Source organism: Cebus imitator, unplaced genomic scaffold (assembly GCF_001604975.1).
Source record: "Cebus imitator isolate Cc_AM_T3 unplaced genomic scaffold, Cebus_imitator-1.0 Scaffold81, whole genome shotgun sequence".
Taxonomy (NCBI): domain Eukaryota; kingdom Metazoa; phylum Chordata; class Mammalia; order Primates; family Cebidae; genus Cebus; species Cebus imitator.
The window spans coordinates 2393248-2410042 of NW_016107396.1; the positions used below are offsets into that span (position 1 = coordinate 2393248).

The window sequence follows — 16795 nt, forward strand, 5'->3', positions numbered from 1 at the left end:
GGAGAAGGGTTTATGGCTGTAGAGGGGGATAAATTGTGAGAACCTAAAATTAGAAAACATGAGCTACTTAATTTTTTAAATCTCTTTTCCCCATGTTTTTTTGCATCGAATCATTTTTGTTGATCTGTCTTTAAATTCAATGACTAGTTCCTCTAAATCCCCATTTGGCTATGAATCCTATCTAGTACAGTTTTTAATTTCAAATTTTGTATTTTTTTTTCTAAATTTCTGTTTGTTTCTTTTTAACAGTTTCTATTTCTCTGCTAAATTTTCCTATCATTTCAGTCATTCTGGCATATATTCCTTTAATTCACTGAGTATTGTTAGAATAGCTGCTTTAAAATCCTTGCCAACATCTGTGTCATCTTAGCATCACATTCTAGTGATTTTCTTTACTCTTGAGGATGGATTAAATTTTTTTTTTAATGTTACAAAATTTTAGATTATATGTGAATGTTACAGTGTGGAATCTCTTGAATCTGTTGCGTTCACCCAAAAAGTGTTGACAGTTTGTTCTAGGAAACTGCAAAACTGATTGGACTCACATGGAAAACTCAGTCTCCCGGGAGTCAGTTAAAATCTGCTTAGTTCTTTTATCTTTAGTCCAGCTATGCACATGTGTAGTGCAGGATCATCTAGAGATTTGAACACTTTATACATAGATTGTGGAGTTTTCCCTCATTAGCTCATTCTTTTCTGGGGTTTTACTCTCCTTTTCCACATATGTGGTTGCCCAAAAGACTTGCCCCCAAGTCTTTGAGTCCAGAAGTAACTACAGGTTTTTCTATTAGAGTTTTGGCAGCACAGCGTGAGGCCTGCGTTCAGGCTAAAAGCCATGGAAAGGGAACCTCATTGAAGGCCCAGTGTCTTCCTCTTCTTCTAAGTGTAGGCTTCTTTTCAAAACCTGCATTCTGTTTTTCGCCTTTCAGTGTTTTCAGTTAATTTTTTTTAAATGTGTTTAATGTTTATGGTTAATGTTTCTGAGATAGCTGATCCAGTGGGAGCGCATTAGGCCATTCCAGCAGAACTCTGCTAGGAGACTGTTGAAACAGTCCACATGTGAATGATGAATACTTGGATTAGTGGAGTAGTAGGAACCATGGAAATAAGCAAAAATAAAATGTGGGGAAAATTTCATGACACTTAGGAGTGAAAAATAAAGGTAAAAGAGATGTCACGATGTTAAGCCTGAGTTGCTAAGGAAACAGGTACAGCAAAAGAAATAAGGAAATTGGAATGCTGCGTCAGTCCACCTGGGCTGCCATAACAAATACCATAGATTTGGTGGCCTAAACATAGAAATTTATTTTTTGGTGGTTCTGGAGGCTGTAAGCTTGAGATCAGGGCACTGACCTCTTCCGTTTCTGGTGAGGACCCTCTTTTTCACTTGCAGATGGCTACATTTTCTCTCTGACCTCACATGGCATACAGGTCTTTTAAGAATACTAATCCTGTCATCTCAGGGCCCACCCTTATGACTTCATTTAACTAAATTACTTCCATAAAGGTCTATCTCCAAATCCAGTCACGTCGAAGCCCAAATACATAGGGTTTCAACACATAGAATTTGAAAGGAAAACAATTCAGTTCCTAGAAAATGAGAACCTAGGTTTTTGTTTTGTTTTGTTTTCTCTTTTTTTTTTTTGCTTTTTGAGACAGAGTCTCACTCTGTCACCCAGGCTGGATTACAGTGGCACAATCTCAGCTCACTGCAACCTCTGCCTCCCGGCTTCAAGAAATTCTCTGCCTCAGCTTCCTGAGTAGCTAGGCACATACCACTACACCCAGCAAATTCTTTTGTATTTTTAATAGAGACAGGGTTTCACCAACTTGGCCAGGCTGGTCTTGAACTCCTGACCTCGTGATCCACACACCTTGGCCTCCCAAAATGCTGGGATTACAGGTGTGAGCCACTGTGCCTGGCCTGTTTTTTGTTTTTTTTAAAGATTATGAATTATTTTGGATTTGAGTATGAGATAAACAATGAACAAGTTGTTGTTGGAGATCTAAGATGGAGCATGGAGAAGAGATTATTGATGATAGATTTACCATCCATCAACAGGGAGCTCAGAGATTAGGCCATGGGGCTGTGTGAGTTCTTCGAGGAAGAAAGTAGAGATCAATACAGAGGATTAAAGGGCAGGAGCCAAGCTGTGTGCAAATTCTCATGGAAAGTAAAGGAGGTACAAATCAGCAAATAAGCTGTCGGAGAGATAGGAAGGGAGGCAGAAAAATGAAGCAGTGTCAAGGAAGATAAGGGAGAAAAGAGGAGTGTGAGGAAGTGGCCAATAGCACTAAATGCAATTACAGAGGTCTTGAAAAAGGCTGTGGTAAAGGCCCTTAATTTGTCAATTAGGAAATCATTACTGACTTTTGAGGAAGCAGTCTCCATGAGGTGGCTGGGAAGAGATTCAGGTAAGAGAGGTTAAGGAAAAGCAGGATGAAGGTAATTTGAAAGACATGCCTGGAGCATAAATGGGGAGGCAAATCTACAGGGTAACGAATGCAATCATGGACCACTGAAGTGTCCACATCTTTGCCCAGACCAAATTGAATTCAGCCCTGCTTAGATAGCTACTTCTTTCAGATGCCTGGTTTATTCTTTTGACAAAAAAGTCATTGTGCTATCAACTCTGCTAAGCAATGTTATATACACTGGAGATTAAACCAACAGTCCCACCCTCATGCAACATCTGTGTTTCTTCTGCTCCCTACCAACTTCTGTTCTTGTGTGCATTCAGATTTTTCCTTAGAGTACTGGTGCTCACCTGAGCTTGTTCTTAACAGAGCCATCTTTCCTACCCTATGTGACCCTCATCAGAGTTACCATCTGCTCTTTGGGAGCAGGGGAACAATTGGATGTTTTTTTCACTCTTGCTAAAGTTAGAAAATGTTGGAGAGTCAATGAGCTTTTTCATGAAAACCCCATCTAATCATTTTTTAAATTAAGCCCCTAATACAATAATGATATGGCCAATTATCAAATGTGTTGTCTTTAAGTTTTTTTTTTTTTATTACAAATATAAGTTCTACATTTCAGCTGAGAGTTTAGTAAGCAGTAAACTCTGATTCGGTTAGGCAGGGACCAATTGTAGGTATTAACATGTTTTAAAAGCTTCCCAGTTGATTTTACTGTGCACCCTGGATTGAGATGCCTTGGATTAGAGATCTGTTGTCTTGTGGTGCTGATTTTGTCAAAGAGCCTGGCTCTGAGGTGGGAACAGTAGTATAACCATCCTTTGGGTTGGACTGGTGTCTGCTCCCTACCCTTACTTTTGGCTGACTTATTTTGGTGTTCTGCTCAACTCTAGCTTAATAAAAATATTATAAATAATCTTAGCCTCTACATAGGCTTTTTTAAATCCAGTGCAAATATAATTTTACAGATGAGAAATGATTATGCTTGCACTTATCTGCTTCTACATTAGAATGTATTTTCAATTTCTGATGAGTCACTTTTCTTGTATAATACTCATTTTGATTGGTGTTAGGTGGCATGGGTTGGTTTCTATTCAATTCCAGAATATCTTCTTAAATTGTTTTAATGTAAAGAAAATGAAAAGTTGATGCTTCTCATCTTGCCTAATACCCCTATTTAGAGCAAGACGGAGTATCTGTCTTCTTGGATCTTGTATGTGTCTAGCTACGTTCTGGATATTTGATAGAAATGATATCATACGTTATATTATTCGCCCTGACACTGGAAACATATACAGGGGAAAGTATGTGGAATAAAAAGACAGTGTAACGAGCTTTATTTTGTAACACTGGAATTTGAACTTATCTGTTGAGGTGGTACTAAGTAACATAATCACTTCAAAAACCTGGACCCGGCAGGCAGCTAATTTAGCTACTTGAAAATCACTGGAGGAAAGGAGATTGATGCTAAGATTACTGAAACCAGCCTAACACCTGCCAAGTTACATCACTTTTGAAAAATCCTAGGAAGGCACAAAAGACAGCCGGCAAAACTGCCCATTACTTTATACTCCTTGGTCTCAGTAGATACAGGAGAGATAATTTGGCCATGGGAGAAAGAAACAAAGTAATAGCATATTGGAGAGAGTGAGGATTGTGAAAGAGTAATTGGCATTCAGTAGACCCCCAGTGAATAGTGGTTGAATGTATGAACAAAATGAAAGAGAAATATACTGGAAAATAGATTGGGCTACAGCAGAGACTTACATCTGGAAATTTCCTGTTGCGGTATTAAGTATTAAATTATTGGTGTGCTTATTTTAACCAGGACATAATTTCACCACTGATATAATAGGGGGAAAAAGGAAAGGGAGCTTATCATAAAAAGAGATGTGAGAGTGCTTTCCCCTACGTGCTTGATTCTCCATATCCCATTATAGTTCGTGTATTCTTATAAAGGATGAACTAAAATGCTGAAAGAAGCCTGGCCTTTCAAAATTCATCTGAATTTTGCTTGGGCCACTAAGAGTTCCAGGGTTATCAGAGAATTAACCTACTTAGGCTAATTTAGGAAATCTTCCTGTTGTCTTCTACTGGCTTGCCTCTGTTTTTTTACTTCTACCCCAATCAACCTTATTTGTAAATGGGGTAAGAGCTACCTAGTGCCTTTGATTAATTGTTGCTTGGACATTTTATTGATACTATAGAGTCTTCATTTTACACACTCAGTGGTCAGTCATTAACTTTAAGCTCTGAATGTTGTTCTGATAATTTTATAAACAGCCTTATTGATGTTTCATTTACAAGCATAAAATTCACTTATTTAAAGTGAACAAGAGGCTGGCTGTGTTGGCTCATGCTTCTAATCATGACATTTTGGGAAGCCATGGCAAGAGGATCGCTTGAGCTCACGAGTTCAAGATGAAACTGGGCAACATAGTGAGACCCTATCTCCACAAAAAAAAATAAAACAAATGAAAATAGCTGGGCATGGTGGCACATGCCTGTAGTCCCAGGTACTCGAGAGGTTGAGGCAGGGGAATCGCTTGAACGCGGGAGGCAGAGGTTGCAGTGAGCTGAGATCACACCACTGCACTCCAGCCTGGTGACAGAGCGAGACTCTGTCTCAATAAATAAATAGAAAAATATAAAAATAAAATAAAGTGAATAGCTCAATTAATTTTAGCAGCTTTATATGTTTGTGCAACAATAATCACTATCCATTTTGTCCACCTTCAGCCCAGGCAACTCCTGATCTGCCTCCTGTAGTTATAGTTTTCTGTAGCCCTTTGTAGAAATTTCATCTGGATGGAATTTGAATATCTGATACTTATATTTAATTTAGAAACTAAGTTCACCTTATCAGAATAGGCAAAGACTAACTAAATTAGATGGATCTTGTATTTCATTATAAACAGCAGCAGAATAAATTAATTAGAAGGATTTTCTTAATAGTTGCCAAGACTTTATGGTATGCTTCATTTGCTTTGCCAAATTGCTATGTATTTCCTTTTTGTTAAGGATCTTGTCCAGTTTTGAGCTATGCATTACATTTTCTCTTTAAGAAAAATGAATTAGTATGCATTTCAACTTCAGGGTTTATTCTAAAGTCTATGTTATTGTGACTTTTTCTAAAAAATAACTATTTATGTGTTGTGTGAATGGACAGAGACACTTAATGAACCTTCAAACATCTGTGGATGGATGAATGGATGGAAGATCACATGATGACTTTCATATATTTGGGTCTCAAGAAAGTTGTTTATATCAGAAGTTCTCAGTATGTAGCAAATTAATAAATTGCATGTATTTGGAATAGAATTTCATTCTTTGTGTGTTTTTATTTCACAGAAGAAATGTGAAACACCTTCTAGCAAGAAGTAAAGCATTACAATGGACGAAGTCCTATGTTTTACCAGAGTTTCCCTATGATGTCAAATGCATGTTAGCAGAGCAGAAGTGCCCAGATCACAGCATGAGGATAAGGATCATTGAGTTTCTCCAGGCTGACATGACCAAGTACCTGGAAGGCTCACTGTGAGTGGTAACAGGACGGGCTTGCTGCTTTGGGAAAAGGGTCTGTTTCAGAAAAGAGTAGAATTCATGTGGAATCAATTCTCTTCAGATTGTGGTAACAGGTTCCACATTGCCCAATATTTAAATCTCTTTTGTTAAAGAGAAAAACATGAAGAAAAGTGAGTGTAATTTAGACTCATCTTAAAGCAAGGAACGTGGGCTACTTGAAGTGAAACATATCCTCCTTGTTTGGTGAACAGGTACCCCAGCACCCAGCAGTACAATGACGTAGTGAATGCCCTGCTGCAGGCCCACCCTTTCCTGGATGAGGACGGCTGTGGCTTTGTAAGTGACCGCATGGCACCATCTTGTTAACTTCAGAACATCTTAAAATAATAGCCTTGTATTGCCCAGTAATTTTATGCTTCACTCATCTTTTTCTTGGTGTCTCTCTCTCTCATTCTGTGTATCTAGGTCTGTTTGTTTCTGTTTTTCTGACTCTTTCTCTCTTTGGTCTCTCTCTGATTTTGTTTCTTTCTTTCACTTTCTGTTAATTCCTGCTTCTTTCGTGACTTTGCGCTCTCTCACTCTGGCTGTCACTCTATCTGCCTTTGTCTCCTTGTCTTCTCATTCATAACTTCATTCCTTCTCTCTCTGCCCTGTGTTCCTTTGTCTTCTTTGTCTCTCTGTCATCTTATTGCTGTCCTCTCAAAACTGTTTAGAAACTCAGTGTAACAGAGCTGATTAGGAGTTGCCCAGGGCTGAAGGTGGCCAAAATGGATAGTAAATATGGTTGCACAAGCATACAAGTTTGCTAAGATTAACTGAGCTGTTCACTTTAAGAGTCTTAAAGGTTTTAAGGGCTAGGAAGGGTCTTTAGGAGATGCGACACATAGAAAGGGAAGGATGTGGCTGCGCCTGCTTCAGAGCCGTCATCGGGTGTTTCTTGCCTTCTCAGACCCAGTGGAGCTGTTGTCTGGCTTTGAGGTCTGGGCCTCCAGCCTTACCTGGCCCTGTCACATCTCTGCTGTCCTGACAAAGGATGCTCTGGGGCAGCAGTTCTTTTTTTGAGCCAGAGTCTCACTTGATCACTGAGGCTGGAGTGCAGTTGTGTGATCTCAGCTCACTGCAGTCTCCGCCTGCCAGATTCAAGCAATTCTCTGGGGCAGCAGTTCTAAGCTCTGGTTGCACATTAGGATTCCTAGAGATTCTAACTGAATTAATTTGAAGATAGGACCTTGTCATTAATTTTTGTTTTAATTTGCCAAAATTATTCTAGTGTACAACCAGAGATGAGATCCACTGCTGTTGACGTTTTGACACAAAGTTTGCTGTTTGATGAACCTGCCTATCTTGTGGGTTTCAAAGACCAGTGTCTTCATTGCACAACAGTGTGAATATAATTTACACTATTTAACTGTACTTAAAAATAGTTAAGATGGTAATAAAAAATTGAGTGTTTATGGCACCGTAACTATATGAGATAAGGAAGAATTACAGGGAACTGCAGCTATGGTTATATAAAGATAGACTGTCTATTATTCCCTTTGTCTCCATATGCCATGTACATGCACATTGGTAATCATATCTAAATAAGATAGATGTCTTTTTGTACTTCACTGTCTCAGATGTCTGTGCAAAGATATTTTTTGCTATGCTTTCTTAAGGACATGGAATTCAGCAATTAGTTCGAAGAACAACAAAAGATAAATGCCAATATCTATGAATATAAAGACGTTTAAAGGCTGTTTCCTCCCTCCCTTCCTCCCTCCCTCCCTCCCTTCCTTCCCTCTTTATATTTACACCTCCTGCCCTTGCTTCCTTCCTTCCATTCTTTCTTCTTTTTTTTTTGTATTTTCAAGAAAAGTTTCATTATATATGGAGAGAATCATAGAATTTTCTCAGTGAGAGAGGTCATTAAGCGTTCTTTTCACCACTCAGACTAAGGAAAGATGTTGTATACCATGTCTGGAAAAATAGTAATTATTGAAGCCAAGATTAGAATTCAGGCATTCTTGCTTCTAGGATGACAGCCTTTCCCAAATATGCCACTGCATATAAAGCGCACTACAGAAGAAATCAGATTTCGTCCAAAAACAAAACAAAACAAAAACAAAAACAAAGCAACAACAACAATGCTGAACAAACTGGGGTCCCAACATTGACAATCATGTCAGTATGGCTGACAAAACTGGTTCTCAGAATTTCTTCTACGCTCAGGATACATCTACCAAGTTAATATCTAATCATTGTTACTGTGTATAGAGCTTGTGTGTTTTTAAATTTACATTTACCATTTGAATAAATTACATATTTACATAGCTCAAAATTTAAAAGCTACGAAAGGGTATAAACAGAAAAGTTTCCTACCCATCCTTGCTCCTCCCGCCACATAATTTACCTCTCCAGAAGTAACCAATGTTATCAGAGTCCTTCTAGAGAATCTTTGCATATACTTAAGCAAGTCCATATTGATCCAATTACCTTTTGACCTTTAGTTTCATGGTTATCAAAGTGAGACACATACAAAGTAGCAAATAATTCTTTCTTTGCTCTTGTGCGCATTTCATCCACATCTGTTCCCAGTGACATTCACCAAAGACCGTTAACTGATACAGAGATGTGTGCAAAATTGCTTAGCAGATTAGGGCTCAGATTTGCACTCATAGAGTAGAATGAGAAACCGTGGTGCCTGGATGTATGTTTACCCAAATTCTCCCTCCAGGTGTGTGTGAGGTTGTGTTACTAATGTTACAGTGGAAAATGTACAAAATTTGAGAGAACATTTAATGGGAGGCAGGGGGTGGAGAAAGAGAGAGAGTGCACAAACATGGTTATTTTTAGGGTCAATTTTATTTTTAACTCTTTATTTGAAAAATTTTGTGCTGGGCATGTTGGCTCACACCTGTAATCCCAGCACTCTGGGAGGCCAAGGTAGGTGGATCACCTGAGGCCAGGAGTTTGTGACCAGGCCAGCCAACAAGGTGAAATATATTTTTTTATTGTAAAAATACAACAATGAGTCAGGCCTGGTGGCAGGCGCCTGTAATCCCAGCTACTCAGGAGGCTCAGGCAGGAGAATCGCTTGACCCGGGAGGCGGAGGTTGCAGTGAGCTGAGATCACGCCATTGCACTCTGCACTCCAACCTGGGCAACAAGAGCAGAACTGTGTCTCAAAAAACAATTTAAAATAAATAAACAAATAAAAATTTTAAAACAAGATAATATATAATCCCATTAATGGCACACAGANAAAAAAAAAAAAAAAAAAAAAGAAAGAAAGAAAGAAGGAAAAGAAGAATTTCAAATCTGAACAAAAGTTGAAGGAATGCTACATTGATACTCATATACTCTTAGCAACATGGCGTTTCTCAGCCTCTGCACTGTTTACCTTTGGGGCTGGATAATTCTTTGTGCTGGGGGCTGTCCAGTGCATTGAAGTAGCATTCCTGGCACCCACTAGGTGTGAGTAGCACTCTGTCCACCCAGTTGTAACAACCACACATGTCCCCAAACGTCAGTGTAGCAAGCACACTACAGAATAAAGCAAATTTTCTCTTAAAACAAAACAAAACAACAACAACAAAACCAAACAAGGGAGGGGGAGGAGCAACATCAGTTTGCTCGCTGAGAATTACTGACCTAGATTAGGGGTTAACATTTTACCCCATTTATTTTTTTTCTGTCGTATTTTTGTTTGTTTTGGCTGAGCATTTAAAAGAAAGCTGCAGGTGTCATCCCTAAATACCATAGCATATATCTTATAGGAACAGCTATGCCTGTAAACTCAGTACTTTGGGAGGCCAAGGTGGACGCATCATTTGAGCCTAGGAGTTCAAGACCAACCTGGGTAACATGGTAAAATCCATCTCTACAAAAAAAAATACAAAAATTAGCCAGGTATGGTGGCAGGAGCCTGTAGTCCCACTACTTGGGAAGTGGAGGTGGTGGTCAGGGGGTCACTAGCGCCCAGGAGGTCAAGGCAGCAGTGACTTACGATTGCACTCCAGCACTCCAGCCTGGGTGACAGAGCAAAACCCTGTCTCAAAAATAAAATAAAATAAAATAAAATAAAAATAAGGACAATCTCTTATGTAACCACAATACCATTTTTATACCCAAGAAAATTAGCAATAATTGCATAATATCGTATACAATCCATATTCACATTTCTTCAGTTTTTTCATAGCTGTTTTAAAATAGTTTTTTGCTATAATATCTGAGTTACGCATTGCATTGGTTAGTATGCCTCTTTAATTTCTTTTTGTCTAGACAGTCTCTCCATACCCTTTTAAATTTTTTCAGATATTTGCTTTTTGGACAAGTCTAGTCCAGTTGCCATGTAAGACAGTCCACATTCTGCATTTGAATGTGCAGAGATCTGCTGGTGATGCTGTGAACTTCATACGTCACAAAAGGAGGTCTGCAATTTCAGGGCCATTTTTTATTTGAGTGGTTGGCGGAGAGCTGTATTCATGTAGATCTTTCTACACTCTTTCTAGCTGGAAACATACAAAGGAGAGGGATGAGTATTCTATAACACAAATATTTCCCACTGAGTCTGCCTACCTAAGGTATCTGTGTATGTAACTCACGCTGCCAGATGTATAGCAGATTTTCAGTAAATACTCACTGATGGAATATTTATGCAGAAGATTGTATTTGATTTGTCCTTTTTCTGCTCCTATCAAACAGTTAATAAGGAAAGACAGGAGAGGGTAGGAAGAAGAAATTGGCAATTTAAAAATGTCCTAGCCATTGATCACTATAATACCTCCCACCAGGTTCAGCACGTTTAGAAACCCTTCAGAGCTGTAGGAAACATGCAGAACACAAAGTGTACTTGCACTTGTTCATATTTCATGCCTAAAAAAATACAAGCCATTCTTTTTTTCAGTTCTGTTGTTAAACAGCAATGGCGAAGTCCACCCTCACAAGCCCGTGGGAGGTGATAAGGCGTCTCTGACTCATGCGTACCCAGGAGCTTGATCAGTGCTGAAGCCATCCTCCAACCCTCAACCATACCTTTCTCACTAGGGCTGTCGAAGGACTTTACAAGCAACACTTTAGTTGGCAAATATCTTCCATGAGTAGCTACTCACTGTAAAGTCTCCCAAAAAGCCAGTGCAGTTGATAGGACAGATCTTATTGTTCCATTTTATAGTTGAAGAAACTAAAACTAAGAGGGGTTACTTGGCTAATATGTATTCAGGCGAGTACTTGGACCTGGGGTCTTCCCAACTTAGGCCATGGTACTTTCAGGGATTACTCTTATTGGAACTTATAAACCATGTAACCAAGAATGGCAAAATCTAAGTGCCAAGCATTTGGCTGTTATTTTGGTGGCATTCCCACTGGCCCATGAGGAAACAGAGCTTAGAAAACATGGCCAAAGCCACTCGGTGACTTACCACTCTGTTTTATGACCAGGGCTCAGAGGGAAACACAGGTTCATATGCCTGCAAGGGTTTTTTTTTTTTTTCCTTCCCTGAACTCACTGTGGGGATCTATTCAAGCAAACGGCACTGCAGGGTAGATGGGCAGCAGAAGCAGCTCGAAGGTACCCACTTCAAGAAGGGTGGGGCCGCCACTCACACAGTGAGTTAGCTACCAACTAAGCACTGCCAGGACTCGGAATCTTGCTTCTGGTCTGTCATGTTGACACCTGCATCTCCTGCTTCATAGAGGATTGACACAAGGCATCAAACATTTATTGTTTCCAGCATGCATGAAGCACTGTGCTGGGCTTGGTGGGCAAAGCAGGCATGAGCCTTTGTTTATGTGCTTATAGCATAGAGGCAAGAAGGAAAGGAAGGAAAGAAGGAAGAAATGAAGGAAAAAGGAAGGAAGGAAAAAAGGAGGAAGGGAGAGAGGGATGAAGGAGGGAGGGAGGAGAGAAAGGAAAAGAAAAGGAAATAGAAGCAAAGTTTCGCATCGATGAGGTAAGATTACCACTTTGATAAGTGCCAATGAAGAAAGGGGAGACCCAAAACCAAGCTGTTACAGAGGCCAGAGGAGGCTTCCATGAAGCACAGGCTGAGCTGAGACCTGAAGGCAAAACAAGAGTTAACTAGATACCAGCTTGGTGGGGAAAGTGAGGGGTAAAGCTTTCCAGGCCCAAACTGAAGGCCCGGCAGTGGAAGAGATGTTGGCATACTGAGGAAGAAATCCAGGGCTGCTGCTTAGGTGTTGTCCATGTCTCTGGTCTCACAAAATCTCCACATGCCAAACAGATCCTTCCAGAGCTCAAATCTGACCATTCACTCTCCCACCTCAACATGGCCTAGGAAGACTTCCTCACCTGGCTATTCCGACAAATTCTCTCCAGAGCTTTAAAAAATACAGACATCTGGGCTCCATTCCAATCTCCTGAACCAGGATCCGTGGAGTCTGGAGCAGTAGCAAGCAGCAGCATTGCATGGGAACTTGCAAGAAATGCACATTCTCAGCCTACCCCTGACCTCAAAATCAGAGACTCTGAGAGTAGGGCTCAGCAAACTGCTCTAACGGATCCTCCAGGAATTGATTCAGCTCAGGTTTTAGAACCATTGCTTTAGAGGAAAGACCAAGGGCAAATTTCCTATGAGATTTTAATACGGCCTTTTCACGGAGACAGATTTAAGATCTGGTTCAGGATTACACTGAGGCTCCTTAATGGGGTGACCATAGTTCTTGGTGACTGGGCCGCCTCCTCTTTCCCACATTTTTTTACCGCACCCTCCGTCATTCCCTCATCTTGAGCTCTGTGCTCCAGCCACGCACAACTCTTGGTAATTCTCTAGAGGGTGCCAGCTCTCCCTCTATTCCATTGCACGTGCAGCTTCATCGTCCTGGAACTTGCACATCTACCCAACTGGCATTCCCCAATGCCGTATCTCCATCCCTTCATGTAGTTACCCGGCCCTAAGAGCTAGGCCTCAGTTTACATTCACTTCCTACAGGAAGGTTTTTATGATCTCCTAACACAATGTAAATGAATGATGTCTCTTCCCCTATTATAGTACTTTTCACTCTATATTGAAATTATTCATCCCTCTGCTAGACTGAAAGTGAGGTCCACCTGTACCCTTCTCCCTCCCACACCTGGGACTTGGTCTTTGTGTTTGAAACAGTAGAGGCACCATAGACTTAGGGAGTGAATGCCAATAGTACTCACCAAAACGAATTTCAAAAGATGACAGAAAATTATTTTTAAATAAAATGCATCAATCTGTATGCCAGTATCAGGTCTTTTCTAGAACCCACTAGAGAAATGGAATTGGTTGTGGATTCAGTAGAATATAGTGGAAAGTATCAGTTTTAGGAATTGGAAAGTCTAAGTTCAAGAACCAATATATTTATTCAATAACCATATGGTATTGGGTAAAGATTTCTATTTCTGTGACTTTGTCTTCTTACCTATAACTTAGAGTTTATAATTTCTATAGCAGTGTCACAATCATTCTACTATAAGGACACATGCACATGAATGTTCATTGCAGCACTGTTTACAATAGCAAAGACCTGGAACCAACCCAAATGCCCATCGATGATAGACTGGACAGGGAAAATGTGCCACATATACACCATGGAATATTATGCAGCCATCAAAAATGATGAGTTCGTGTCCTTTGTAGGGACATGGATGAACCTGGAAACCATCATTCTCAGCAAACTGACACGAGAGCAGAAAATCAAACACCACATGTTCTCACTCATAGGCGGGTGTTGAACAATGAGAACACATGGACACAGGAAGGGGAGCACTACACACTGGGGTCTGTTGGGAGAAAATGGGGGAGGGACAGGGGAGTGGGGAGGTGGGGAGAGACAGCATTGGGAGAAATGCCAGTTATAGGTGAAGGGGAGGAAGGCAGCAAATCACACTGCTATGTGTGTACCTATGCAACAATATTGCATGTTCTTCACATGTACCCCAAAACCTAAAATGCAATAAATAAATAAATAAATAAATAAAAGCAGTGTCACAAGACTGCTGTAAGAATTAAAAAAAAAGGATATATTATTTCTATGACTATGATGTGAAGAAAATTTTAAGCCCAAAGATGATAGGTAAATAAATATTTTATTGTTTATATAGGATTATCTCAATCTCCTTGGAGGCTAACTGACCTGTTTTGTTATTTTTACACAGTTTTTATGGAAACGAGCCCTCAAAGATCGTTTTAAATATGTTCGAAGACCCATAGAAGATGATGAACAAGTGATTAGAAATAAGTGTAAATTTGGACACCGAAGAGGCCAGACAAGGAAATCTGTTGCTGATATAAGATTTGATGGAATTAAACTTGTCCAGATCAAAGTAAGATTGAATTCTTAAATATTCTGATGACTTGATTGATTGATATATTGATTAAGGGCTAATAAATAATAGTATTTAAAATAATTAAAACAAAATGAGATACCTGTTTAAAATTTGAAGTATAGTCAAGAACCAAGACAGTTTTTTTTGCATGGCTAACACTGAGCATGGTATTTCCAAGAAAATAATTCCAAAAGCAATTACTGAACATCTCGTGTTCAATTACCTTCAAAAACTTGGAAAAACAAGTTCAGAGTCCTCAAATAAGTTTTTTTTGCTCTCATCCTAAAATGCATCTTATGTTCTTGATGCTCTTATTGCTACAGGAAGTTTTTTAATACTCACGCTGTGTAGGTCAGATAGCCTCCGGTCTCCAGGTTTCAGAGAAGAAATAACCCACATGCATGGATACAAAACTCCGTCCTGGCCTTCCCCTCCCTGCGGGTCCTGAAGCCTTTCCACCCCAACCCAGAAGTCACTGTCAGGAACTCCAGGCTGAGGGCCCTGGGAGGGCCTGGAGATTCTTCCCTCACCAGCTGTTAGGTCATGTGAATTCCACTTGTCTGAGATCCTGTGCATGCTCCTTTTCTACCTCAGAGCACCGAAATATCCTCAGAAACAAAAATCGTCCCTGTTAGCAAAGTAGGTTGAATTCTTTATCTCTTGTCCTCCCAATTCTGTTTCTATCTTAATCCAATGTGAATACGTAAATCCTAACTCTTCACCACAAACATGTTTATATTACTGAATGTACTTGGTGTAAATATTCTATTTTCTTTTTCGTCTGGTATATTTATATGATAGTAAAAAGGCAAAGTATTGAGTCACCTCAGGTTTATTAGTGCTTGTTATAAGATCCATAGGATAGGATTATTTTGTAAACCACTCATCCCAGCATCATGCATAATGAAAAACTTGGATGAAAGTATGTACTTCAAATATCTTGTTCTAATTTTCAATGAGGCTTTCAAAATGATAGGTCAGTTAAGATAACACAATTCTATAACTGTTCTTTGACAAAAAGACAAGGCAAATGAAAGGTGCCCTGAATTTAGTGGTGTAACTTTTTAGAAACTTTGCAAAATTCCAACTACAAACTAAAATTATGATAAGATAGAATCATATTTTGAAATTTTTTATGTTCTTAAACGTTATTTTGTGGGAGAGGCCAAGATGGCCAAATAGGAACAGCTCTGGTCCAAAGCTCCCAGTGAGACCAATGCAGAGAAGGGTGATTTCTGCATTTCCAACTGAGGTACCCAGTTCATGTCATCGGGACTGGTTAGGCAGTGGGTCCAACCCACAGACGGTGAGCAGAAGCAGGGTGGGGCAGAAGCAGGGAGCCGGGGACCTCCCTCCCTGAATCAAGAGAAGCTGTGACTGTGCTATATGGCCAGGTTACTGTGCTTTTCCCACAGTTTTTGCAATCTGCAGATCAGGAAATTCCCTCATGTGCCTACACCACCAGGGCCCTGGGTTTCAAGCACAAAACTGGTCAACTGTTTGGGCAGACACTGAGCTAACTGCAGGACTATTTTTTCACACCTTAATGGTGCTTGAAACACCAGCGAGACAGAACCATTCTCTCCTCTGGAAAGGGGCTGAAGCCAGGGAGCCAAGTGGCCTCACTCAGTGGGTCCCACTCCCACAGAGTCCGGCCAGCTAAGAACCACTGGCTTGAAATTCTCACTGCCAGTATAGCAGTCTGAAGTCAACCTAAGTCGATCGAGCTTGGTGGGGGTAGTGTCAGCTGCCATTAATAAGGCTTTAGTAGGTAGTTTCCCCTGAGAGTGCCAAGGAGTCTGGGAGGTCTGGGTTGGGCAAGGCAAAGTGGTTGTGGCCAGACTGCTTGTCTGGATTTCCTCCTCACTGACCAGGGCATCGCTGAAGGAAAGGTAACAGCCCTAGTCAGGGGCTTACAGACAAAACATCCATCTCTATGGGCAGAGCACCTGGGGGAAGGGGTGGCTGTGGGCACAGCTTCAGTGGATTTAATCCTTCCTGTCTGCCAGCTCTGAAGAGAGCAGCTGATCCTGACAAGAGAGATTCTCCCAGCACAGCACTCGAGCTCTGCTAAGGGACAACTGCCTCTTGAAGAGGGTCCCTGACCCCCATGCCTCCTAACTGGGAGAAACCTCCTAACAGGGGTGGACAGACATCTCATGCAGGAGAGCTCTGGCTGGCTTCTGGCAGTGGCCCCTCTGGGACGAAGCTTTCAGAGGAAAGAGCAGGCAGCAATCTTTGCTGTTCTGCAGCCTCCGCTGGTGATACCCAGGCGAACAGGGTCTGGAGTGAACCTCCAGCAAACTGCAGCAGACCTGCAGCAGAGGGTCCTGACTGTTAGAAGAAAAACTAACAAACAGAAAACAACAGCATCAATGTCAACATAAAGGACTCTCCCAACAAAAACCCCATCCAAAGGTCATCAGCCTCAAAGATCAAAAGTAGATAAATCCATGAAGATGAGGAAAATTCAGTGCAAAAATGCCAAGAATTCCAAAAACCAGAATGCCTCTTCTCCTCCAAATGATTGCAACTCCTCTCCAGCAAGGACACAAA

General features: G+C 40.6%; 1 protein-coding gene across 4 annotated transcripts in view; it reads left to right on the plus strand.

Annotated features, from left to right (window-relative positions):
* The window catches only part of SAMD3 (sterile alpha motif domain containing 3), an 80020-nt gene that overhangs the window by 24055 nt on the left and 39170 nt on the right, over window positions 1–16795 (plus strand). For 3 of the 4 annotated variants that reach the window (XM_017533276.2, XM_037740227.1, XM_017533274.2), the window contains 3 exons: window positions 5770–5955; window positions 6195–6279; window positions 14069–14236. In XM_017533276.2, the coding sequence (XP_017388765.1) occupies window positions 5770–5955; window positions 6195–6279; window positions 14069–14236 (439 nt within the window). The remainder of the gene's footprint in view (window positions 1–5769; window positions 5956–6194; window positions 6280–14068; window positions 14237–16795) is intronic. The other variant, XM_037740228.1, reaches the window with a different exon arrangement.